The sequence below is a fragment of the Panicum hallii genome, chromosome 3 (assembly GCF_002211085.1).
Source record: "Panicum hallii strain FIL2 chromosome 3, PHallii_v3.1, whole genome shotgun sequence".
NCBI lineage: Eukaryota > Viridiplantae > Streptophyta > Magnoliopsida > Poales > Poaceae > Panicum > Panicum hallii.
Window position 1 is genome coordinate 17,357,411 of NC_038044.1, and position 27,137 is coordinate 17,384,547.

The 27,137-nt window shown below is 54.0% G+C and overlaps 3 protein-coding genes across 3 annotated transcripts; 2 read left to right on the forward strand and 1 right to left on the reverse strand.

Annotated features, from left to right (window-relative positions):
* Positions 1-5,537: 5,537 nt before the first annotated feature.
* LOC112883972 (U-box domain-containing protein 29-like) lies at positions 5,538-7,214 on the reverse strand. The gene has a single exon (XM_025949252.1). The coding sequence runs from the start codon at positions 7,185-7,187 to the stop codon at positions 5,829-5,831; it is 1,359 nt and encodes a 452-aa protein (XP_025805037.1). The 5' UTR covers positions 7,188-7,214; the 3' UTR covers positions 5,538-5,828.
* Positions 7,215-13,006: 5,792 nt separating this feature from the next.
* On the forward strand, positions 13,007-15,173 carry LOC112887248 (pentatricopeptide repeat-containing protein At2g20540). The gene is made up of 2 exons (XM_025953372.1): positions 13,007-14,675; positions 14,787-15,173. The coding sequence occupies exon 1, from the start codon at positions 13,008-13,010 to the stop codon at positions 14,655-14,657; it is 1,650 nt and encodes a 549-aa protein (XP_025809157.1). The 5' UTR covers position 13,007; the 3' UTR covers positions 14,658-14,675; positions 14,787-15,173.
* Positions 15,174-25,113: 9,940 nt separating this feature from the next.
* LOC112887038 (RING-H2 finger protein ATL72-like) lies at positions 25,114-26,128 on the forward strand. The gene has a single exon (XM_025953112.1). The coding sequence runs from the start codon at positions 25,146-25,148 to the stop codon at positions 25,854-25,856; it is 711 nt and encodes a 236-aa protein (XP_025808897.1). The 5' UTR covers positions 25,114-25,145; the 3' UTR covers positions 25,857-26,128.
* Positions 26,129-27,137: the final 1,009 nt, after the last annotated feature.

Sequence of the window (27,137 nt, forward strand, 5' to 3'; positions counted from 1 at the left end):
AATCAATTGGAATTCAAACCGGAATCCAATCAAATCAATCAGAACCCGGATAATCAATACCTTGCACGGTCATGGCATAGCCTGTATACGGAGTGAAAGAGCACAAAGTTGGTGGTTTATATTACCAGTAGCAACGCACGGGCACCGTGCTAGTGTTATTATAAAATATAGTTTTTATATGCTAATCAATATATTTATATAGCTTCCCGTAACAACTCACGAGCATATTTTCTAGTTAAATTAAAGATGAGACACGTCCTTGTTCATCCCTATTTGTTTAGTATTCTATAATTAGGTTTAGATCATGCACATTTTTCTTTGTTAGCTACTAGAAATGAAGCCAGCGAAATGCATTATTTGGAGTCATGTGTTTATATATGCATGTGCATGCTTCTCTCCCTTTAAAATTTATTTAGGTTTTTAGGTTGTTTTTTTATAATTTTTCTAGGTTATTTTTTCTGGTTTTCAGGCTTTTTTATTTTCTTCATATTTATTAAAATTTGTGTTGGCTTATTTAATACGACCATGGTCAAACCAAAATCCCTAGATCCTTCCAAATGATTGAATTAAGAATTTCCCCCACGTGGAAGGCCGAAGTGGGATCCGTGTAGATCAACCTAGTCTATACATTAGTGAGATCTTCCATGGGTGATTTTCATCTCACGCTGGACAAATTTGAAGGGGAATCCGTGTAGATCAACCCAGTTTACACCTTCGAACTGTTAAAAAAAATAATTTTCAACTTTGAACTACAAAATCGGGTGACGAGGATCATCCAACTGTTTAAACCGGGCAAATTTGGCCTTGAGTGGTTTTAAAGGTAGTTTTATTTTTTGTAAAAATTAAAAATATTTAAGTGTAAATAAAAAGAATTATGAGTAATTCATTTTAAATTAGAAAAACATGAAACATGTGCCAATATTTCTCTAAACATGTAACCTATCTATTGGCACTTTACTTGTCAGGCATTCGAATTTTTTTTTTCATATTCCTAATATTTGCTTTTACTATAGTTATGCATATTATTTTTAAATAAATAAGATTCAAATAGTGCACCAGCCGATATGTTATATTTTTAGAAATTTTTTTGTACCAATTTATTATTTTTCTGATATAAAATGAGTTAGTTTTATTTTTTAAATCTAACTAAAACTTTTTAATATTTTAAAAATATAAAACCACTTTGTTCGGTTTTAACAGTTGGATAGCCTCTCTCCATTATCCAGTTTGGTAGTTAAAGGTTGAAAATCAAACTATTGGGCTATTTCAAGGCTGAAAGTTAGTCTTTTTCCCTTTTTCAGAAACACCAGCACATAAGAGCTTCCGCGAGCGTTGAGCCATCAAACATTGTCCGGAGAATTATAGGATGCATTTTGCCATCGCTTGGCTGGCTCTGAAAGCCCATCGATCAAAGATGTTGATGGCGTTATGTGCGCGTACACCATCAGCACTGCCAGGCAAGATAACATGTCAGCAGCAAGGAACAACGAATGCTGTTTCCTCTCGCTCTCGCGGCATAAATGCGGGCGCAATTCGACGATGGGCGCGCGAAAGCGAACTCTCGGCGTCGCAAGGCGGGCCGGCGGACGGCGACGCGACCTAGGTCGTCCTATGATACCTTCCTTAAGAAGCAACCGGGGCATTCAAGCCAAGCTTCGGCAAACCGCCTAAGAGATGATCGGCCATCGACGGACGCTTCCCTTAATCGAGATCGCCGCGCCAGCAAACAATCAAGACGGGCATTAACACGTACGGCGTGGACGATCTTTTCCCGCGTGATCGCAACCCTGGGGCCTGGGCAGTGTCCGTCCTCGACCTCGTCGGAGCTTCGTCGGCACGCTCGCCGGCCTGAGCCAGCGGAGGGAGGAGTGGCGTGCAGTGCTGCTCTACAACCAGGGAGGGAGGGCCAGGGCGCCAGGCTAGCTAGCAGACGCCGTCGAGGACCACGAGCATGTCGTGCGGACAACGCGCGGGTCGTCGTTGGCGAATCGGCGGGCGCCATTGGCCGATGGCCGGTACGGTTGGTGGGGAGGCGGCCGTCGGGCTACTGGCCGTGCCGGGGCCACGGGTTGGTGGTCGTGCTCCCGGCACGATGGCGAGGGGGCCGCCGTTCTCGTGCGGCCGCCGGCCAGGGCATCGGACGCGCGCGCCCACATCCGCTTCGCTTCACACGCTGACACGCAGCCGCGGGGTCACACTGCCCCGGTGAATAATGGTGGTGGTGCGGTGGGGATTCGATGTACATGTCCGACGCTAAGCGGCTACGAACCTGCAGCTGGTCCTGTGGCCTGTGCCTGCTTGTGGTGGTGGCGACGGGCGACGTTTGGCACGCCACACGCTTGCTCATCCGCTGACCTGGGCTCTGGCAGCCTGCCGAGGCTGGCAAGTTCGTCCGTCGCTGAAGCTGTAAGCCCCGTGGTTTTGGACGAGGGTTTCAGCCTTTGAGGCCGCGGCGGCTCACCTGCCGTCGGCATCGATCCAGGGCGCCATGCAAGCAGCCTACCGGGCTCTGCTGGCCGGCGCGGCCGTGGGCCGAGAGATGCAACCTCCGGAGCAAAATGGAAACCCACACCGAGAGAGACGAGTACAAAATTCTCTGAAATTAACAGATGCTCCATGCCAGGCGACTGGTCTCTTGGGCCAGGTAAAATCTAACAAAACATAACATGAGTCGAGACGGCTTCCATGTGGTTGGATTCATTTCCCCACATCAATCTCCATAGTACGGGCGCCCACGAGACGGCCCTCCGTCGGACGTTCGCTGCTTGCTGTCACGCCGGCGCTCGTAGGGCTCACGACAGGCTTGGCCGCTGCCGCCCTTGCTCCTATCGAGCGCGCCGCCGTCCCGTGCATAGGGTTTGTACGGCCGGTCGGGGAAGTACTCACGGCCACGAGGCGCCTTCCTTTGCCGATACGCACCGCCGTTGACGGGTTCTCGCGGAGGGCTCTGCCGTCCGCCGGATGAGCCGTCCCCGCCGTGCGCTCCGGAGGACGGCCTGAGGCTGGGCGCTTCCCTGCTGTGCTGATGATACCCACCAATCTTCGGGGGTTCTTGTGGACCGTAAGAAGAATAGCCCATGTTTGGCACATCTGGGCCACGAGGCCCATGATGACCCTGATGGACCTGCGGCCTTTCCTGGCCTCGAAGGCCCTGCGGCTTTTCCCAGCCGCGACCCTGCTGTTTCTGAAAGGGGCCCGGGTACTGGTACTCGTGCTGCGGCCTCTGCGGCCGCCGCCGCCGCCGGCGGCGGTTCCTCGGAGGCGCGCCCGGCGGGCCATGCGCATGCCTTCCACCACCTGGCTCGTACTGAGGCGGGGAGGCGAGCTCCGAGCGCTCGTACTGACGCGGGGAACCGGGTTCCGAGCGGCGGCTCCCGCACCGGGACGACCCGGCGTCCTCGTCGTAGTAGACGACGCGACGTAGTTTGGAGATCGCGCCGTCGTCGCGGGGGGCGTACGAGTGCGGCCTGCGCCGCGACCAGCGGGGAGGCGCCGTGCCGCTCGCCGGCCTGGAGGGGCCACGCCGCGCCGGATCCTCGGGCGACGAGAGCCGCGCCGCGTCACCGAACGGCTCCCGCGACGTTCTCCCGCCGCGGCGGCTCGGGGCGAGCGGAAGCTCGCGAGGCGTGTCGACGCTGGACGACGACAGCGCAGGCGCCCCGCCAACGGACAGGCCGAACGGAGGCAGAGGCGGGGGCGGGGGCAGGTCCGCCTCGTCGCAGTCGTAGTCGTCGTCGTCGAGAGAAGACAATGGCGCCTCCAGGTCTAACACCGGCGACGGCAGATGCGGAGGATCGCGCGGCGACGGCTCAGGAGCCGGTGATGGCCGCGGATCGTGCGGCCAGGACTCGGGCACGGGCGGCAGCAGCGGATCGTGCGCCGACAGCTCGGGCGCCGGCGGAGGCAACGAATCCTCGTGCTGTGGCGAGGGCAGCGTCTCTTGCGGCAGCGGAGGCAGCAGATCGCGCGGCGAGGGCTCGTGCACCGGCTCCGGCGCCCGTGCTGGGGAGGCGCCGTTGGCCCCGTCGTCCTCGGGCGGCGGCTCGTTGAGGTCGAAGTCGAAGGGCGGCCCGCATCGTGCCATCCTCGCCTCCCTGTCGCGGCGGCGGCGGCGCGGGAGGATCGATTGTAGCCCTAAACAGGAGAGGAACAGGGACCTATTCTGGGACCGTGTAGGGTTTAGGCTTGGACTTATATTGACGCGCAGAGTCCCCGATCCGGGAAGAAACACGAGGAGGTTTTTCGAGCCAGCGCGGAAGGGCGAGGCTGCCGATTCGAGCCCGGCCGGGATCGAGCAGAGATCCGGTCCCAAATCCGAAGCAGATCGCCATGAGCTGTGACCAGATCATCCATGCGGAGCGCATGCTGCGACCAGACTGTGATCCGGGAGCGCGAGCACAGGTTGTGACCAGGGTCACTTGATCGAACACCTCGGTCTCTCCTCGCCGAATCCCAAAACTTGGAGTTGACCGCGGGCTATAGTTCGTCCCCGAGCCTCGGTCGCCCGGCGGCACGAGCGCCTGAGTCATCAGGCGGTGACCGTCTGCTACCACCGCACAGCCGTGAAAGCGAAGCGGCTGTCCCCGTCCGTTCGAGTCTCCAAGATAACAAGGGGGCGCGCCATGGTTGGACGGAACGAGTTGTCCACCGGGTACGAACTGCTCCTCAACGGATTTTGTCCTGCACCACGGGCGTTCAACCTTGCTAGCGACGTCTTCACACGGAAGTCCACGTTGGCTGGCTGCAGCTTCCCGAGTTTTTATACCATGAAAGGGAAGTCTTTAGGTTGACCCGGAGACTTGTACTGAAGTGAGTTAGAGCCACAGAGTAGTACGGACTGTACAGTTCTGCAAGAATCGAAAGAGCAGAAGCAGCGAGCTCATGAAACGCTCGTTCATAGTACGCCCTCAAATGGGCGGCAAAGTAGCTCTTGCCCTGTTGCCCAAGTGGGGAAGACGGGGCCCAAGTTGGTGGTTCCACTGGCCACTGGGTGCCTCAGCTCCGATCCCGTGACCCGCAGTCCACTGTCACAGATACAAATCATGCAAATAAGGAACTCTACGATGAATCACGAATGCCTGTGCCAGGTTACCGATGGCAGACAATCGGACGCGTGCGCCAGATTTGCCTGATTTAGACTGCCGTCTAATGCCGTTGAGGTCGATTGCATCTACTCTAACAAACACGCTCCAGAGAAAAGCATCCCAATCACTCATATTCCGAACAACACTACTGCCAAAATGCCAATTCAGAGGGAACAAAAGGCAGCATTCTGCTCCGACATGAGCACAGATCAGAATCTCATGTGCAAAAACGCTACTGCCATTCTGTCTTCCTTTTGACTATGTGCTCTCGTCCCAAGCCAGCTAGAATCCGGCGGAAATACTAGACAGTCAAATCATCATATAAGGTGGAATATCTTTTTTATATTGTTGGAATAATTGTTCCAGTTTAAAAAAATTATTCCGCGTTCAAAAAGATATTCTTAAAAAATCATCCAAGTATGATCTTTTGAAAATTTCATTGCAAAGAACACAGTAGTGAAGTCAAATTTTAATTTGAATATACAGTTTTAGAAAATATGATTACGTGACACCTTGGCTGCTAGTCATGACTCATGATGTCCTCCGAATCCGGCACACCTGCCTGCGCGATGAAGTTCTCCTTCTTATTTGAGTTTCTACAACGATTTCCTCATCAGATTCGAGCAGCATATTTGCAAAGCGGATGGTGATCTCATTCCGATCGATCCTTTACATACTACACCACTACGACTGCATTACAGCTGCGAGCTAGGCGCAGGGCGACGGCGTTCCCCGCCGGGCCGATCAGTATGGCATGACATGGATGGTGCGGCTGTCGTAGGCGGCGGCCATGCCCTTGCGCTCCTGCTCCAGCCGCACCGCCCGCAGCAGCTCGCCGGCCATCCGCGAGGTGGTCGGGGCGCAGTCCCCCTGCATCACCACCAGCAGCTTCCCCACGGCCTCGGGCGCGGACGCCACGGCCTCCCGCACCCGCCGCTCCCCGCCGCCCGCGCAGCACGACAGCCACAGCGCCACCACTGCGGCCTCCCGCCCCGCCGGGCCCACCCGGATCATCCGCCCCATCACGGCGGCCGCCACCTCGGCCGCGTCGGCCGCGATGGCCGCCTTCCCGTCGCCGCACCGGGCAGCCTCCGCCAGCAGCCGCAGCGCGGACTCCGCGGCCGCCGTGGGCGCGGCCGCCACGGCCAGCGCCAGCGCGGGGATGGCCCCGGCCCGCACCATCGACGCGCGCGCCGGGCGCCCGCGGACCTGCACCGCCGCGGCCATGCACCGGATGGCCGCCGGCGACGCTGCGTCCCGGAGGATCCTCACGAGGTCTGGGAACAACTCCGGCAGGTCGGCGATGGCGGTCTTGGCGTCGGCGTCCGCCGCGGGGGACGTCAGGATCGCCTCCAGCACCGCGGCGCCGTTGGCGCCCGCGCCGAGCAGCGTCGTCACGACGCGGCCCAGGTCCTCGGCGACGAGAGCAGCGACGAGCGCATCCTTCGCCTCTTCCGCAACTCCGTCCGCGGACAAGACGGCGGCCAGGGCCTCCACCGCCATGTTGACCCTCCCGCGCTTCTCCGTCACATCCCCCGTGAGATAAGCGACCAGCTCCTGGGCCACGGTAGCCAGGATCCTCACGGCGTCCACGCGCGCGTCGGCGCCCGCCCCGCCCTTCGCGAAGGAGAGGAGCGCCGGCACCGCGGAGTCGAGATCGGCGGCGACGGCGGACGCGACGGACTCCCGCTTCCCTTTCTCCGGCGCGATCTTGGCCGCGAGCGAGCGCACGGCCTTCTCCGCCGCCGCGGGCTCCCCGTCCGCGGCCGCGAGCTGCGACAGCACCTGCTCGGGCGACGGCGAAGGCGGCAGCGTGGCGGCGTGCAGGTGGATGAGGCGGCGCAGGAGCAGGTTGGGGACCAGGTCGGTGGACGCCAGCGGCAGCCGCGTGGCGGGGCAGGTGCGGTGGCCGGAATCGAGCCACCGCTGTATGGACGCGCGGTCGTACGTGGCGCCGGTGGGGAGGCTGACCGGCGACCGCATCACCTCCAGCGAGATCGGGCACCGGAACGCGGCCGGCGTCGGCGGCGCTGCGGCCATCACGAGCGGTTCCGGCGGCCGGATCCGGCGCCTCTCCTGCTGCGCGGCGACGGCTGCGTCCATGGCGAGCGACCGGATGAGAGCTGTTGGGTGGGACGGGGGGAGGTGAGAGAGAGAGTGGCGGGCCTTAAGAATGGTGGGAGTGACGTCGGCGAGTCAACGGTCAAAGTCAAGTGGCGTGGGTGGTGGTGGTGTTGACGTTTTCTTTTGGAAGGATGGCCCCCGCGCCGGTGCCATCATGGACAAGCGCCGCGGGGATGGAAGGTGGGTGGGCCGAAGATGCCAGTATACTCCAGATTTTTTTTCTGCGCGTGGGTCCCACTCCAGTGCTCCGTTCCGGTTGGATTTTTGGATTTGAGTACGCATACAAATTTCGGATGGAAATGGAAATTGTTCTGGATGATCCGTGCGCTCAATTTGATGGTTTTCTTGTGGGAGCACGACATGATAATTTGGATGTGTGAAGAAAAAGACCTTACACATATAGCCAGAATTTCTTTTTTGGAAAAATAGGACTTTCGCACGATTTTCATGTATGACTCGCACCCAATTTGCACCAGCAACTCAACCAAAACTGCTCCACCAAAAATGTGTAGCAAATAATCTTAGTACACGGCAGCATTCTACGGGACCAAAGAATAGGAAGGTCAAGCTTTTACAAGATAAGAATCTACTTTGGAAGAGAGAGAGAAAAGATCTTTTTATAAAGTGTGTGAGAGAGATATCATATATATCAAGATACCAAAGTTAGAAACTGCAGGGAGAAACATTCAAAGGGACATTAGTCATCACAGAAAACACCACAAAAGAGAAGCTAGAGACACGTTTTCCTCCAACACGTAGTACTCTGCAATCGGCAGATGCATGCATGCAAAAGCGACGAGCCAAAGCTAACCACACTCCGCACCAGCCTTTACCTGACTCCGAAACTCAATTCAAAGTAGCCATTTTTCTTTTCCTCCCCCGCCTCGGAGCCGCATCAGCTGGAATCCGTGATTTTGACACCGGGGTGGGGCGGCAGGCCACAAGAACGCTGGAAATGTGGCCACTTCTTTCCCGAAAAGCGCCACGCCGACGAATCCCACAAAGCCGGCATGATTGGGCAATGGGCAGCCGGCGACACGCGCGAAAGCGAAACAAAGGCGCGGGGGCGGAGGGCACATATCCTTCTCTCTCGCGGCCTCGCCCTCGCCGGCGGCGGCGAGGCAGCCCCAGGCTTGACGATCGGGGAATCGCGATCCTCCTCCTTTTTGGCGCTCGCAGTCCACGTTAGGAGAAAAGGGATGGAGATCTAAAACTGCCGCACGAGGTTAATCGACCATTTGGGGGCGATGTTATGGCTCGGATACCTTTGTTTGGGCCTGCGAAATTGAGGATCCGGCCGGGGAATAACCTGCCTTTTGACGGAGGATAGCGTCACGGGGAGAAGAAAGTGGAGTCAAGAAGAGGGATATGGAAGGGGGAAAGCAAATATGCTTGGCTTGGGTTGTGCTGAAACGCGGCTGCTTTTCTAGTTCTTTATCACGAACCAGGATGTGACTAGCACAAGTCATTCTGTTTTTTTTTTTGGCCCCCTTGGTTCTTGATAACAATCGTTCAGATGGAAATTAACTATGAAAAATAGAGCAGCTAGATTTCTGTCTCATTTGGATGGGCTATAACGATTAGTGCTTCGGCAGGGGACGTTTCTTCTTTCCTGAGATCTTTGACGAGCTTCAAAGTCAAAGTGGCTTGGACCGGGATTAATTAACTGGTTCCAACCAATTTAGCATAGCAGGGTGGATCTTGGAATTTTAGAGCAGTAGCTTTCTTTAATATACGAGATAATCGTGAAATTGGTGTTTCAAGATATGTACCCAAGTCCATTGGTGTGACAGAACAACAGTGATTGTGGATCCGCTCCTAAGAAACGCCGATGATAGGGCAACTGTGTGGTAAGGTAATAGTGGTGTTGTTGACCATAGCTCGAAGTTGTACGATGTGAAATGTATATCAACTTAGACGTAAATGGTTTTGTAAACCAATTGTATATCTAGTGGAGTAGATCATGTATTGCAATAGAGCAACTTCAGCAAAGTCTCTACTTGAACCTCTACTTAAAAATAAAGACCAGGAGCAAAAAAAAAATATATACTTCAGCAGGATCCCTGCTTGAGTTCCTAGAGTAGGGAGGACCCCAAATCCACCTCTTCTCCCACGGGTGGCTAGGGAGGCCTCTACTTTTTCCCTACTGTTTCTCTCCCTCGCGCCACGCCGCTGCCACCCCGCGTCACCGCCGCCCCGAGCTCGAGCACCCCCGCCTCCCGAGGTGCAGCTCCAGCGTCGCCGCCGTCGCCCCTAAGCTCGAGCACACCACCGCTCCCCAAGCTGCACAACCCGTGCCGCTGCAACCCCTGACCTCGAGCACCCCGTTGTTCCCCGAGCTGCAGCACCACCACCGCCACCCCAAAGCACCGGTACTCCCTCTCCTGATGCGTGGTCCCGCCGCGTCGGGGCCCTCTCGCCCCGTCCCGACCCGGCTGGCGCCTTGTCGGGGAGTTGTCCCGCCGTTGGTCACTTGCCTCACCGAGCTCAACGCCCTCTCCTTTCCCGCCCCCGGGCTCCACAGCGAGATTCCTTAGGATCTCAAGCCGGACCAGCGCCGCCGAGTTGAGTCTGCTGGCCACTGGGGAGCTCGAGTGTTGCCACTTGGATCCGCTCTGAGCTTGATTCGCTGCGCCTCGACCTCGATTCGCCGTGGCCCGAGCTTGATTTGCCGCGTCGCCCCCTCCTTCACCCCGGTGCTCGAGCTTCCGCTGTGGCAGACATGGATTAGCTGTGGCGCCCCTCTTGATCTGCCCGTGGAAGGCCAGATCCCACCGACCCGAGCTGTTGCAGCCGCACCCCTCCTCTCGCACTGAATTTGCCTTGCCCGTGGCCTCACAGCACTACCGGAAAAAAGATCTTTGCCGAGTGTTAAGTATTTTGCCGAGTGTTTTTTTCGGGCACTCGGCAAAGAGCGTCTTTGCCGAGTGCCGAAAACGACACTCGGCAAAGACGTCTTTGCCGAGTGCCTTTTTCAGACACTCGGCAAAGAGCTTCTTGCCGAGTGCCTTTTTCAGACACTCGGCAAAGAAGCTGACAGGCACTCGGTAAAGAGGTACCTTTTTCAGACACTCGGCAAAGATAATTTTCAAATCATATTTTGAAGTAGTAAATTAATTCAAATAAAAATATTTTCAACTACAAAGTTGTATAACTCGTCAAGATGCACAATTCTTGTTTTGGATATTTTTTTCATTTGACAAAATAAATGTAAATTTGTTCACAAAATATATATATATCTCTCTCGTAGTTTATGAAACTATAAGAGAGATATATAAGATTTGTGAACAATATTAGAATTATCATGTCAGATGAAGAAATAACAAAACAACCAAAATAAACTTTGTAGATCTTGAGAAGTTATAAGATTTTACAGTTGGCAACATTTTAATTTGAAGTCATCTTATCAACAAAAACTACATCTGAATATAGAAAATTTAAAATTTGAATTTTGCAAATGATCTTGAATGGAAAAACTATCAAAATTAAAGTTGTTGATCTCAAAAAGTTATGAAAGTTTGTAGTTGACAACTTTTTGATTTGAAATCATTGTATCATATTAAAATACGTTTGAAGTTTTCAAATTTGAAATTCAAATTTTGTAAACGATCTCGGATGAAGAAACTACCAAAATAAAAGTTGTAGATCTCGAAAAGTTATGCCACTTTTTAGTTAACAATTTTTTCATTTAAATTTAGTTACTATCTCAAACAAATAATTTACACTTGGTTAATTATAATACGTGGAGAATAAAAATGTAATGTTGACACGTGGTTCAATGGTGCAGTGGTAGAGGGAGTTGTTTGTGTGCAGGAGGTCGTGAGTTCGAATCCTATCATTGACAACTTATGGAAAATTGCTGAAAAAAATATGCAACCTATTAGATGGGTCACTAGCTGGCTGTGCATGCCTCCCATAATAATTTTTTTTCCCGTTTCATCTTTGGATTTTTTCCGATTTACATTTTGCCGAGTGCTTCTCTTTGCCGAATGCTTTTTGGCACTCGGCAAAGCCTTTGCCGAGTGCCCGACAAAAGGCACTCGGCAAAGATGTCTTTGCCGACGAAATCTTTGCCGAGTACCCTTTGCCGAGTGTTACACTCGGCAAAGCCTTTGGCGAGTGTAATCGGGCTTTGCCGAGTGTCAGACACTCGGCAAAGCCCCTGAATCCGGTAGTGCTGGTGAAAGAGCATGCCGCCCTGGTGCTGCGAAATCTGCGATACAAAGGAAGGAGAGAGAAGAGAAAGAGGAGGAGATAAGCTTTGACTACAAGCCCCATATGTCATAATGGAAATGGTGGATGAGAGACTGACACGTAGCTCCCACTTGTCATAATAGGAGTAGGGGGCTGAGCAGTAGGGGCTGTTGTTGGAGTTGATGAAAAAAAAACATACCCTAGAAAGTTGGGGCAGGCTCTACTCAATACTTAATAAAGTAGGTGCCGGAAGTACGAGCTGTTGCTACTAGAGATGCTCTAAGAGTTGAGAATAAAGGTATGAAATGATGATATAACAACTAAGACCACCCGATCCAATCTCGTATGCTCATTTTGTCTCTTTTTTGTTTTTTCTTGCATAAAGTTTTGTTCAACCTCAATTTTTGTATGAACATAAATCCTTGCATCGTCTATCCATCCGCATTTTTTGGTTAAATTTATCATTTACTTTTTGGTGAGTTATTTTTGTATGATCTTTACTTATCCTTTTCCTCCTTTATACCCAGCATAAGTGTATCCTGAATTTGATATTTGTTGGTCAGATTTTGGAGGGTTTTCATTTACTCACTTTGTAAAATCTAGCTTTAGGAAATAGAAGTTTGATACTTAGTGCAAAGTATCTATTGGCTACTAAGTATTGGGAGAGGAGATAAATGGTTCTCGGTAAGCATTGTAGAATTTTGGAGGACTTCAAGAGGATATGCCGCATCATTGACTCTTTTGGTTGTTTGATTTGCATTATCAAATGTTATCGTAGTGTTAGCACAGGCATTATACTAGTATACGAAGGGTGAGAAGCACGAGAAGTGTTCTCTCGGAGATGGACATATGCCTCGTAGGGCCATATAGGCCGAATGCCATTTTATTTTACTGAACGGTAAGATTATCTTCAATAATAACATCTAAAATGCAAGATTCATTTCACGGTTTGCATAGCGCTGCAGGCAAAGGATTCAATATCTATTTTTGGTCTTCTCCAACAATAGATAAAAAATCCTTTCTGCAAATGGATCTTCAGGGGAGAGGATACTCAGATTTAGGTTGTGACTCTTCTAGCACGCAAAATGGGTCTCCTATATAGTTACTCTGTTGGAGACTAAAACAGTACCGTAAGGATCTATTTTGGATCTAGATGCCTTTATGGATCACCTGCTGGAGACAGTCTAAAATGCTGTGGTTTGCAGCGTCCGTGTACGAGGGGAGCTTGCAAACTAACCCTTTATGGTCTCAAAGGCGAAGCAAAAGTGGAGGGACTCAAACAAGGACAAACAGGAATGTGAAATGGCAATAGTACAATGCCAACATAATCAATGGACGGCTATTTTAGATAAAAGCAAGATCATTTTGTTCGAATGTAGGTTAGAATGGCGCCAGGATTGCTACTAAGAAATGTGATCAACGATGCACATTTCTAATTTCATTGACTTTGTGGTGCTATGGCTATCCAAACCCTTCACATCTCGTTTACTAGATTTGCCCCTTGTCTAATGCCAAACGCAGCAAAATCTGAATCTTCCCGCGGAAAGGCTCACAAAAGTACCCCCTGGACGGCCAATTCCTCAAACACCTTTGCTTGTCTATGCCATGGCGGCGCCGTCTCCCGCGGTGCGACAGCTGGAGGACGCGGTCATCGCGAGGCTCCGTGCCTGCGCCACGTTCCGGGACCTCCTCCGCGCGCACGGCCACGCCGTGCGGCTGTGCCTCTCCCGGAGCAGCTATGTCGCCACCCAGATCGTCCACCTCTGCAACGCCCACGGCCGCGCCGCGCACGCCGCGCGGGTTTTCGCCCAGGTCCCCGACCCGAACCTCCACCTCCACAACGCCATGATCAAGGCCTACGTGCAGAACCACCTCCACCGCGACGCGGTCGAGATGTACGTCCGCTTGCTCAGGTGCACCCCGCTTCCTTTGGGCGGCGGATTCTCTGCCGGCGACCGGTTCACGTACCCGTTCCTGCTCAAAGCCTGCGGTGGCCTGGCGGCGGTCGAGCTGGGAAATCAGGTGCACGCGCACGTGGTGAGGTCCGGGTGCGAGGCACACGACATCGTGCAGAACTCCCTGATCGAGATGTACACGAGCTGCGGCGACCTGTCGCTCGCGCGCAAGGTGTTCGATGAAATGCGGAACAAGGACGTGGTGTCCTGGAACACGCTCATCTCAGCGCACGCGAGGCTGAGGCAGATGAGGAGGGCACGGGCGTTGTTCGATTCAATGCCTGATAAGACGGTGGTTTCCTGGACCGCGTTGGTGTCCGGGTACACGGCAGTCGGCGACTTCGCCGGTGCAGTCGAGGTGTTCAGGCTGATGCAGATGGAAGGCTTCGAGCCAGACGACGTGAGCATCGTCGCGGTGCTGCCGGCCTGTGCCCAACTCGGCGCCCTGGAGCTAGGCAGGTGGATATATGCCTACTGCAACAAGCACGGCATGCTGCGCAAGACATACATCTGCAACGCGCTGATGGAGATGTACGCGAAGTGCGGGTGCATCGACCAAGCGCTGCAGCTGTTCCACGGCATGCCCGAGAAGGACGTCATCTCGTGGAGCACGGCGATCGGCGGCCTCGCGGCTCACGGGAGGGCGCGCGAGGCGGTCAGGTTGTTCGAGGCCATGGATGGAGAAGGAAGGGTGCGGCCAAACGGCGTCACTTTCGTGGGGCTTTTGTCGGCCTGCTCCCACGCCGGGCTCCTGGACGAAGGCCTGCGCTACTTCCAGCGCATGAAGGACGCCTACGGCGTCGAACCCGGCGTCGAGCACTACGGCTGCCTAGTCGATCTCCTCGGCCGGTCAGGGCGAATCCAGCGCGCGCTGGACACCGTACGGGGCATGCCGGTCCCCGCCGACGCCAAGATCTGGGGGTCGCTGCTCAGCGCGTGCCGCAGCCACGGGGACGTGGACACTGCCGTGGTGGCGGCCGAGCGGCTGGTCGCGCTGGAGCCGGGCGACGTTGGTAACCTCGTGATGCTGGCCAACGTGTACGCCACGGCGGAGCGGTGGGGCGACGTGGCGAGCACAAGGAAGGAGATAAGGAGACGGAGCACGAGGAAGACGCCGGGGTGCAGCATGATCGAGGTGGACAACGTGGTGAGGGAGTTCATCGCCGGGGAGGACCTGGGGCCTGAGCTGGGAGGCCTTGCTGCTGTGCTGGATATCCTGGCCTCGCAGCTTGCTGCCGATGATGAAGAATTCGCTAATTCAGATTGCTGGGTTAATGCGAATGTGTTTACCGGCGACTGATCATTGCCAAAATGAGAGGTAACCAGGCTCATTTCAGCGAGCAGTGATTTTGGCTTGTCAGCTTTTGTAACCCTTTTTTTTGGAGATTTGATTCCTGAGAATTCTGACATGCGCATTTGAGGTGTCCAGGTTTCAGAAATACTCCTCTATTCACGAGAAAACAATTCGGAGATTGTGAATGAGTTAATTATAGGGGAATGGGATGTGCAACTACTACATGAAACTTTTTGGCCGGAGGATGTTACTGAAATCCTCAGGATACCAATTGATGATCAGGAGGAGGACTGGCCGGCATGCCACTTCGATGCAAAGGGACTCTTTTATGTAAAATCAGCATCCAAGGTGGCACTGGCAAACAGAGATGCAAGTGCTAGCTGCGATGCCTCTGGATCTGATGTCTCTGGCTCCAGGTGACGTGAGTTTGAATCGCACAAATTTGGCAACTAGAAGTCCCCAACAAAGTTAAGATGTTTAAATGGAGATTACAATAGTCTCCCGGCGAGAAAGAATGTGCCAAGGCGTTGGGGTTTTCTGGACGCTATATGTCCAGTGTGCAAGTGCAGCAAACAATATTGGCGCATATTGGACTTGGAACATATCAGAATTGAGCTGGTAAAATGCTGACCAGGGAAAGAATTTCTGAACATGGTATGCTACTATATAAGAAAGAGCAACTGAAAGTGATCATCCTTCTACGGAAATGGTGGTCGGCTAGGAGCAAAGCTAATGAAGGTGGTGTTAGCTAACTTAAGCCTTGACACGTAGATTAGCTGCATGCATTAGTGGTCACGTTTCTGTTTCCTGCATGCACGCGTGAGCTCCGGATTGTGGACGCTGTGCACGCCGTGGCGAGGATAGCTCGCGCACGCCAGGGCTTGCGGGAAAGGAGCGTCGTGCGAGCGTGGGGATGAACGCGAAGTACCGCACGACGCGAGCCAATTTTGGGCGCTCTGTTAGTTCTTCTTTTCCCAGCATGGTTCCCTTCTATAAATGAGAGAAGAAAAACCCGAAAACGCTGCAGCTTCATCTCAGCACAAAATCCACTTGTGTTCGAGCCCAGTTCGCGTTGTGTTGAGTTTGTTCGTGTGGCGTTTGGCCGTTCTCCGGCATTCCGGAAGGTCCAACAAGTGGTACCAGAGCCAGGACAGAGACGTCCGGTGCGCAGACGTGGGCCAACATGCCTCGGCCACGGTCATCTTCTCCACCTTCACGCTCTGGCGGCCGCTTCATGGCGAGTGGTAGCAGCGAGGGCGATCGCGGGCTGGTTGTGTACCGCGTAGTCAAGGAAGCAGGAGGAGGCGGATCGGTGAACTACCCCACGCTAACCAAGACGAACTACAACGACTGGGCATTGCTGATGAAGATCAAACTGCAAGCGCGGAATCTCTGGTGCGCCGTCGAGTCCACCAGCGACGTCGACATGCAGCTGGATCGAATGGCACTCGATGCCATATGCAGCGCCATCCTGCCGGAGATGATCTCCACGATCGCGGTCAAGGCGTTTGCGAAGGAGGCGTGGGAGAGCATCAAGGTCATGTGGATCGGTGACGACCCCATCAGGAAGACGAGCGCGCAATGACTGCGGCACCAGTACGAGCAACTGGCGTTCCGGGACGGCGAGGGCATCGAGGATTTCGCTCTGCGTCTCACGGGCATCGTCAACCAGCTGGCCACCCTCGGCGATCCAGAGCCTGATATCAAGGTCATCGAGAAGTACTTAGCGCATCGCGCGTGGCAAGTATAAGCAACTAGTGATTTCCATGGAGACTTTGCTCGACACCTCCACACTCTCTGTTCAAGAGATCACCGGTCGTCTGGCAGCGTCGGAGGACGACGGTGAGCCAACGTCAGCTTCCGATGGCGGGAAACTGTACCTCACGGAGGAACAGTGGCTGGAGCACTACAAGCAGAAGGAGCCGGAGGGCTCGCACGCCGGCGGTGGATCCGGTACTCGCGGCAAGGGACGCGGTCCGAAGAACAAGGCGCGAGACGGATCGGGCAGGACGACAGCTCGCAAAGGCGACAAGTGCCGCTATTGCGGCAAACTTGGCCACTGGGCCAAGGAATGCAGGAGCAAGAAGCGGGACAAGCAGGCTCAGGCTCAGGCCCATGTGGCCTAGGACGATGAGCCCAGTCTCATGTTGATTCAAACCAGCGCTGCAACGGTCACTTCGCCGCCACCACAGTCCAGCTCCGGGTAGTGCCGACAGCACCGGTCGTCGTTCCCGATCCCAATCCTGAGGTAACGGCTCCAACTGAGACACCACATCCATTGGCGATCGTGAAGCAGGTGGACCTGGTGGAGGCCAAGGTGTTCGCGACCCTCGACGGCCCGGAGGCTAGGGACACACGGCGGTGGATCTTCGACACCGGGGCCACCAATCACATGATGGGGTCCCGGGCGGCGTTCTCCGACCTCGACACCGGCATCACCGGGTGCGTGCGCTTCGGAGATGGCTCCGCGGTGCGGATCGAGGGATGTGGCATGGTACTCTTCGCATGCAAGAACGGCGAGCACCGCACCCTCTCCAACACCTACTACATTCCGCGCCTCACCGCCAACATCGTCAGCTGCGGCTAGCTGGAGGAAGGCGGGTTCCAGATCCTGATTGAGGACGGACTGATGCGGGTCAGGGATGAGCAACGGCGGCTCCTCGCCAAGATTCGTCGGAGTGCGTCGCGGCTGTACGTGCTCGACCTCGACATCGTGCAGCCGGTGTGCCTTGCTTCCCGGACTGGAGAAGACGCCTGGCGTTGGCACGCCAGGTTCGGGCACGTCAACTTCGCCGCGCTGCGGAAGATGGGGCGCGAGGGGCTCATTCGAGGTCTACCTCTACTGACGCAAGTGGAGCAGGTGTGCGAGGCGTGCCTCGCCGGCAAGCATCGTCGGATGCCATTCCCGCACCAAGTCGACCGCCGTTCCACTAAAGTTCTGCAGCTGATACATGGCGATCTCTGCAGCCCAATTTCCCTGGTGACGCCCAGCGGCAAGCGGTATTTTTTCCTTCTCGTTGATGATTACTCACGGTTCATGTGGGTGGCGCTGTTGTCCACCAAGGATGCCGCGCCGGACGCCATCAAGCGCATCCAAGCCGCGGCAGAGCGCAAGAGTGGGAAGAAGGTGCGCGCTCTGAGGATGGATCGGGGAGGCGAGTTCACGGCGGCGGACTTCGACAGCTACTGCGCCGAGCTGGGGGTATGGCGCGAGCTGTCAGCGCCGTATACGCCTCAGCAGAACGGCGCCGTCGAGCGGCACAATCAGACGGTGGTCAGGACTGCGAGGTCCATGCTCAAGGCCAAGGGACTCCCGGGCATGTTCTGGGGGGAGGCGATCAACACGGCGGTGTACATCCTCAATCGCACCACGACGAAGGGCACTGCGGCAAGACGCCATACGAGCTCTGGAACGGCAAGGCGCCGGGCGTGCATCATCTGCGGACTTTCGGCTGCGTCGCGCACGTCAAGATCACCGCACCCCACCTCAAGAAGCTTGACGACCGTAGCCGGCCGATGATCTTCGTCGGTTATGAGGCTGGCTCTAAGGCGTACCGCGTCTACGACCTGGCAACAAAGCGGCTGCACATTAGCCGTGACGTCATCTTCGACGAGGAGGCCCAGTGGGACTAGGGCGGTGATCAAACTGAAGACGAGTTCTCCATCAAGTACACTACCGTGGCACAGTCTGAGATGATCATCATGACCAGACGGGAGATGGGGGCCGGCACGCCGCCGGTCCCACCTGCGGCACCACCATCCGCACCGCGACAAGAAGGAGGGTCGCCCACGCCGAACCAGGAGCGCAACCATGTGGAGTTCGCCACACCTTCGTCAGAAGCAGAGGAGGGCCTGGATGCAGAGCACGACGATGACGTCCCTCTTCGGTTCCGCACCATCGACAACCTCTATGGTCCATCGACGCCGGTCGGGCTTGTGAGGCGGAACTTGGCTGGGGAGCCGCTCCTAACAAGCGCCGGCAAGACAGCAACCTTCGACCAAGCCAAAGAGCACGAGTGCTGGAGGCTGGCCATGCTCGACGAGATGACATCGATCGAGTCCAACGGCACCTGGGAGCTGGTCGACGCGCCGCCTGGAGTGCGGCCGATCGGGCTCAAATGGGTGTTCAAGACGAAGAGGGACGCCACGGGGATCGTCACCAAGCACAAAGCCAGGCTCGTGGCGAAAGGCTACGTTCAGCGACAAGGGATTGACTTCGACGAGGTCTTCGCGCCGGTGGCAAGGCTTGAGTCCGTGTGGCTCTTGCTTGCGCTCGCGGCGAGCGAGGGCTGGGCCGTCCATCATATGGATGTCAAGTCGGCCTTCCTGAACAGGGAGCTGCGGGAGGAGGTGTTCATCGCTCAACCGCCTGGGTTTGTGGTCGCCGGCAAGGAACAGAAGGTACTGCGCCTGATAAAGGCGCTCTACGGTCTTCGACAAGCCCCGCGCGCCTGGTACGCCAAGTTGGATGCCTCCCTGGCGTTGCTCGGGTTCCAGCGCAGCGCCTCTGAACACGCGGTCTACGTCCGTGGCACGAGCGCGCGTCGACTGATCGTGGGGGTGTACATCGACGACCTCGTCATCACCGGGGGGAACGCCGCCGAGCTCAGTCAATTCAAGGAGCAGATGAAGTCCACGTTCTAGATGAGTGACCTCGGGTTGCTCAGCTATGAAAGCATCTAGGCCCCTAATTCGAGTTTTGGTAATTAATGACAACGGTTTGTGGATTAACAATTCCTTTTGAGAAAATGAGTATAGGTTGATCCACGGATGAATGAGTGTTATTTGTGAACGTGTGGATTTTTGGAGACGATGAACAAAGCTTGAGCTCAAGGCAAAGGTATAAAATAGGGTCTTTTGAATTTTACCGGTCACAAGGTGTTTAGTGGATGAAAAGTGACCGGATTTGTTGGATAGATAGCCGTACTATCAAGAGGGGTCATGTACTCGTGCTTGACGGGTTTCTAGTGCTATTTTGCTCAAAATATCTAGATGCATGCATGAGGGCTAACAACACTTTGTTAGGTTTTGAAAAAGAATAAGTTAGAGAGCTAACTGCTCAAGAGCGGACGATCCGCTACCGTTACAGAAGGTCTGGTGGAAATCTTATGTGGCTGGCGGACGGTCCGGTCCTCATGGGCGGACGGTCCGGCCCTCATGGGCGGACGGTCCGCCACTCTAACTCTCTTCGTTCCAGTAAGGGTGCTCTCTGGTCAGGCTTGTGGTCTGGTCTGCGGACGGTCCACCGCTAGGGCGCGGACAGTCCGCAGGCTTTTTTTTGATAAATTGAACCAGAAACATTGTTGTCTCTGTTTGTTCTTCTAGGATGAACTGCGGACGGTCCGCTCTTTGGGAGCGGACAGTCCGCTGGCTAATTTCAGTGTTGTTCCAGAGACTTTTTCGTCTCTGGAGTTGTGGAACTTTTATCTGCGGACGGTCCGCTAATTGTGCGCGGATAGTCCGGCAGGGCTGTAACAGCTAGTTCTGACACGCATTTATTGCACTCTGTCTCTCTGGCTTATAACGGCGGACGGTCCGGTTTTTGAAATCGGACGGTCCGCGATCTCGCAGAATAGACTGTAACGGCTAGTTTTTGATGGGATGTCTATATACCCAATGCCCGGCCATTGGGTCTCTCTCTTGGCCATTTGGACTGCATTCTTGACACTCTAGAGCTAAGACATCCCTCTCTCACACACACTTGGTAAGGATTTGTATTTTTGAGAGTGAGAGAGCTTCCTAGTGCATTGCATCAAGAGTTTGAGCTTTGGGGCACTAAGGAATCTTCAAGCAAGAATCATTGGCTTGTTACTCTTAGGAGTTGCCGCTCCCTAGGCGGCTTGGAGAAGGTGATTTCGTGGAGCTTCTTGAAGGAGATTGTTGAGAAGCCCCGATTTCGGTTGTGAGAGATTTTGTGCTCACCTTGCCGGAGTGGTGAAGAGCAAGTCTAGTGAAATCGAGGTGTGGAGCGGTTCCTTAGTTCAAGCCAGCTCATGATCAAGAGGTTCTTGATAGAGGAGCGGTTGATTCTTGTAATCCACCTCAACGTGGATTAGGGGTGACCGGCAAGTCATCGACACCACGGGATAAATTTGTGTGTCAAGCTTGGTTATCTCTCTTGCTCACTTTAATTATTGTTTTATTTTGAGCAATTTATTTTACTAGAGCTTGAATTGTATCTTGTCACCCTAGGTTGCAAACCTCTCTAGAGATAGTAGTAGCATGACATAGGATTTTCTTTTGTTACTAATTAAATTTCTCTAGTATTGTTGGTTTTAGTTTTAAACCGCCTATTCACCCCCCCTCTAGTCGGTGTTCTTGATCCTACAAGCTACTATCTGGGGCTGGAGGTGAAGCAGAACGACGAAGGCATCACCATCAGCCAGGGCGCCTACGCAAAGAAGATTGTGGAGGCCGCGGGACTGGCAAACTGCAACACCTGTCTCACGCCCATGGAGTCGCGTCTCAAACTCAGTAAGTTCAGCACTCACCCAGCTGTTGATCCTATCGAGTACAGGCGGATCGTGGGCGCACTTCGATACTTGGTGAACACAAGGCCGGACATAGCCTTCGCCATGGGCTACGTGTCGCGGTTCATGGAGAAGCCGACGACAGAGCATCTGGTGGCCGTCAAGTGCATACTGCGCTATGTCGCAGGGACGGTTCACTTGGGCTGCAACTACCGGAGGAAAAAAAGGATCGTCGCACTACTCGGCTACAGCGATAACGATCACGGCGCGGACGTCGATGGCCGGAAGAGCACTTCGGGAGTCCTGTACTTCTGCGGCGACAATGCAATCACGTGGCAGTCTCAGAAGCAGAAGGTGGTGGCGCTATCCAGCTGCGAGGCAGAGTACATCGCCGCCGCGACGGCATCGTGCCAGGGCATCTGGCTGGCTCGTCTTCTGGCGGAGCTCAAGGGAGAGAAGCCGAGCACCATCACACTCAAGATCGACAACCAGTCCGCGATCCAGCTGAGTAAGAACCCTGTCTTCCACGACCGCAGCAAGAGGATGCGTCAAGGAGGGCAGGGTGAACATCGAGCCAGTCGACACCAAGCTTCAGCTGGCGGACATCTTAACGAAGGCTCTTGGGCGGGATCAATTCTTGCTTCTACGGTCCAAGCTCGGCCTGGTAGAGTGCAAGGCTTGGGGGGAGATTTGTTAGCTAATTTAAGCCTTGACACGTAGATTAGCTGCATGCATTAGTGGTCACGTTTCTGTTTCCTGCATGCGCGCGCGAGCTCCGGATTGTGGACGCCATGCACGCCGTGGCGAGGATAGCTCGCGCCCGCCAGGGCTTGCGGAAAAGGAGCGTCGTGCGAGCGTGGGGATGAACGCGAAGTACCACACGACGCGAGCCAATCTCGGGCGCTCTGTTAGTTCTTCATTTCCCAGCATGGTTCCCTTCTATAAATGAGAGAAGAAAAACCCGAAAACGCTGCAGCTTCATCGCAGCACAAAATCCACTTGTGTTCGAGCCCAGTTTGCGTTGTGTTGAGTTCGTCCGTGCGGCGTTTGGCCGTTCTCCGGCGTTCCGGCGTTCGTCAGGTCCAACAGGTGGGAGGATGGCAGGTGCAACAGAAATTCAGAGCTCGGTGTTGTATTTTTCTACTGAATTTGGAAAGCTGGAAGCAGCTGAGCAAAAATGTCAGGTACCTTCCAAAGTAAAATGGGAGAGGCGCCACCAGAGGACTTCTTACACGACCAACATCACGGAGCTTTCTTTCCAGAGACCAAAGGGGGAGGATTGGGTTTTGTTGTCCGGGATAAAAATGGAGATGTGCTGGCGGTGGTGGGCTGGAGATATTAGATGTGCAGCATCGACGTTTCAAACAGAGTCGATTGTGGCTCACAGTCACAGAAGCATTCAGCGAGCATCCGAATTGGACATGACAGGGATCATTTTGGAAACTGACGGTATTGGCAGGCGCCCTAAACTCAAAGGAGATTGGTTGAAGTCCCATCGGCTGTTTAGTGCATCAGATTAGAGACGTCATGTGATCTGATTTGTTGTATGTAATGTCTCTGTCTATTGTAGTTGTTTAGCTGCCCATGGAGCGTGTGTGTTGGCCTCTGACTTCCATATGTTTATGAATCAAGACCCGGAATTTATAGCGAACTGGTATCCGGCAATTTGCCGTCTAATGGAATCAAGAATTCCCCTAAAAACATCGGAGATTGTGAAGAGGGCTGTGATGGTGAACCACTGAACCTTTACAGTAGAGGCCCAGTTTGGTGCTGGCCGGACATATTGTTCCAAAGGTACTAATTGTCATCGGATGATCTGACATACTTCTAACATTATTATCCTTCTTCTTTGGAGTAAGATTCCACAGTACACCAACAAGTTCTTAATCTCTTTCTTATGAAAAAGCAAAACAGTATATACTTCATGGTAAATTTGCTTATCCTATACCTGTCTCAAAGCGTTAAGTTTTATTCACAGTGTACCAAGGCCTCTGACCTCAGTTTCTCCGTAGAAAACAAGATCAAGGTGGTGATAAACATCAGTATGGACTAGGATTCTTTGGCGGCATTATAAGCAAGTTTGGATTAAACTAAGAAACTTAGCTGCGGCTAAGCAAATGCATCTTTGCACTCCCTTCCTCACTTGCATGCGCAGATCAACTTCGTCTTCCACTTTTTCCCTCCTTCGAATATAAAATGCATGTCGACTTGGAGATGTGCTTGGCTAGCCGGCCAGGGAATATGATCGACATGGTCCAAATGAATATTTCTTGTGCACAGGGGGTTTGGTTTTGTGCGCTCCACGCTGTTCCGCAATGCCACTGGACAGCGCCGACGTGTCTGTGTACGGGAGGTTACCGCGGGTCGTGTAGGCTCAGGCGCCCAGCTGACATGGCATAGCCGTGATCAAACACGCAATCTGATTCAGATTCAAGAATGTCCGCATGGAGCGAAGGCTCCCTAAGTCCAACAAGTCTGCAACCGCCTGATCATGCCATCACCAATGAACCATCACCGGTGGGACCAAATTGTGTAGTCCAATGAAGATTGACGCTGAAACATTCTTCTATTATCTAAAATATATTACCAGTAGGACTTGAAGATTTTTTTTTCTTTTTGCGGGGGACTTGAAGAAAATCTGACACAATTCAGATATTTATCTAGTTATCTATGTGTTGTTAATTCTGATAGTGCAAAGCTTAAACCTTCTTTTATTTCACGAGTGCACTGAATATTTTCGCTCAGGTAGCGAATCCAATGTATTTCGTTGCAAAATGTAAGAAGTTTTAGTTCAGTTCTAAGTCAAACTTTACTCTCATTCACTCTTCTTACATTTGGAAGTGATGGAGTATCAACCAAATGATGGTTGAACCGTTAGAATATCTGGTTGTAGCTCAACTGGTTTTGGGTGCTGCTTTTTTAAAACTAAACTGTTCATTTTGAGTTGCAATTCAAATTTTGTTATCCGACTTCGCTTCTCCGTGTATCAACCACAGTCCATAGGCCCCGTAGTCGTGTATGCCAAGTTCCACGCCGCCAGAACAGCCCGGCCCACTTAGGCCCGCAGATTCAAAAAGCTGCCGCATCGCCCGCCGGCGGGCGAGACAGGGAGCCGCGAAACCCCCCAGGTACAGACACGTCGGACTCCACGCAGGCCGACATGGCCGGAAGGAGCCACTCAGCCGTTGACAAGCCACCGCCGGCCTGTCCGCCGCCCCGGCCACGTGCGGCCCCGCCGTGCGCCGACGAGTCGCGGTTCGTGGCGGGGCCCCGGGATCCCCGAACGCTGGCTCCCCAGGGGTTCTTCTGGTCGCGGAATGACGGAACCGATTGGGTGCGGGCTCCGGAGATTGATGACCCCTGCGAGTTGGTGCAAGCTCCCGTCGTTGTTGGCGCATTGGGAAATGGGGGTGGTGCAGACCTGGCCCCGGAAATTCTAGTTTAAGCGGGGTCGCTTTGCGGATATGCTCGCTGTTCTGTCATGCGTCCGGGGACACTCGTTTGACATTTGTATCAGCTGCAGGCAAAATAGGCCTGATTTCTCGGATTCAGATTAACCGGTTATGATTCAGTTCTGTACCTGTGTTCCTGAGTGAACCTTGCTTCGCTGACGATATGAGCTAGTTCTGGGTTCTTCTCTTCCATCAGATGGTCCAACGGGGCTTCTCTCTGACTGCCTTCATGATCCACGGTCACCTGGTCCGTCAGTTCGTGCACCTTTGCGTGCGTTGGTTCCCTTCTCCTTCGTGCGTCTTATCCTGCGCGCACACTGATAGCAGCACAGCATTAAGGCCGTCCCCAATTTGCAGCTCGCCGACTAATCAATCACGCCAAAGATAGCGACTTCAGTCAGATATGCGGACTAGTTTATCCCATCCGGCCCTCCCGGTCTAGCACGAACCCACATCGTAACCTCCTCATACATGCCCCCCTCGCGGTGTATATATACGCCTCCCATGAGATCACAAGTTCAGGAACTCTCTCACTGCACGCGCTGGCTTCTCGGAGAGAGCTCGACCCGGCCATGGAAGCCCGGCTGCACTACTCCAGGCCGCTTCTCCTGCAGCTGCAGGGACCGGCCGTTAGCCCGGCGCCCGCCCCCGCGACGGCCGGCGCCGCCGTTCCGGACGCTCGATCAGTTCCGGTCCCGGCCTCGGCCGACGCCTTCACCTTCCTCAACGCCAACGCGATCCTCGTCCTCGCGCTCCTCGTCTGCGGCCTCGTCGCGTCGCTCGCGCTCCGCGCCGTGCTCCAGTGCGCGCTCCGCGTCACGCGCCAAGCGTTCCGGTCCCGCAGCGGAGGAGCCGGCGGCGCCCCGGAGCAGGACGACCCCGGGCAGGGCGCGGGGCAAGCGGCGAGGGGCGGCGGGAAGCAGCCGCAGCGGCCGCCGCGGCGGGTGACGAGGCTGGTGCGGGTGCTGCCGTGCCTTGCCTACTCGGCGGGGCTGGCGCAGGAGCTGGCCGGGTCGTCGCGGTCGGAGTGCGCCATCTGCCTCGCGGCGTTCGCGCGCGGGGAGGCCGTGCGCGTGCTGCCGCGCTGCGGCCACGGGTTCCACGCGCGCTGCATCGACCGGTGGCTCGCGGCGCGGCCGACGTGCCCCACCTGCAGGCAGGCGCCGTTCGACCAGACCACCGCGCTCCTGCAGCCGGCGGACGGCCCCGGGCCGGCCGTCGTCGCGCCGCTGGTGCGCGTGGTCGTAGTCGGCGATCGCGTGGCCCGCCTTGTGGAGCCGTAGCACTCGCGCTCGCGGGACCGTTAGAGGTAGTGCCTGTACATTTGCAAAACCGTGTAAGCGCCTAGCGGAATATAGGCCTGGCACTTTGGACATGTCACGCGTACTGGGGAATTGATATGGGATACTGCGATTAAGGTGTTCATTTCCCTAGTTTTTTCTTTCCTTTTCTCTCTTCCCGCTTTATTGTTTGCGTCGAAGTCGTCATTCAGGGACTAGCTGGTATTGCACATGCAGGAGACGCTGGCACGAAGCTGAACATGTTCTCTTTTATACTGAAGTTGCATAAACTGTGACGTAAGTGGCCTCTGTAATCCTTTTTTAAAACAGACAAAAAGGATTACAGAGAGCAGACGCTATTTATTTCAAAAAAAGAGAGCAGACGTTATTACAGCACGAAAGGCAGGGAAAGCAAAATTCTGAGCCAGCTAGCCGTACCAAAGCAAATTCAGACGAGGTGTAAATTAAGGCCGTAACAGAGTGAGGTCGGTCCGTGACGGCCTTCCAAAGCCCGCGCTGAAAGCCGGACTGAGCTGGGTAGAAGAAAATTCAGTGAGCACAACTGAAGCCCATTTCTTCATCAGGCCATCCTACCAATCAACCTCCGGGCTCCCACTGTCCCAATCGTCGTTACTGGTAGTTTGTCAGACGTCCCTGACCGAGACTCACTGATCATTCTTCCTGTTTCAGGGTTTTCCCGGACTTTTCCTGCCTTGGTGAAAAATTGCCATGATCACAGCTTCACGTTAACAGACCAAGACACGAATTCAGCTACTCAATTTTGCCTCATATAGATTTTGCTGTCCGATTTATGGTTGTAATGACCATACGAGCTAGTGTCCAGTCCCATTCCCATCCCTCCGTTCTAAATTACAGTTCGTTTTAGTAAATCTAGATACATAATTTTTAATATTTATTTAGACATAGTGTATATCTAAATACATAACAAAATCTATAAATCTAAATTTGGCAAAACAATCTATAATTTGGAATGAAGGAAGTACAACAGAGTAAAACTATCATTGAGATTTCTCCTACAAACAGCAATGGTGATCCTATCCCGAGTGCCGTACGTGGCGATAGGTAGGATGTATAATTCAACCAGTTAGGCGTGGATGATAAATTCTATACGTAGGTGCGGGTACATTCCCATATTCCACTAGCGGACGACTGAAATACGACTATCCATTATAATGGTAGTGTAGCCTACCGATGTCACAATTGATAGATACGAGTCGTAAAAGAATATACTTTAAGAACGGAGTTTTTATTTTATAAAATTTT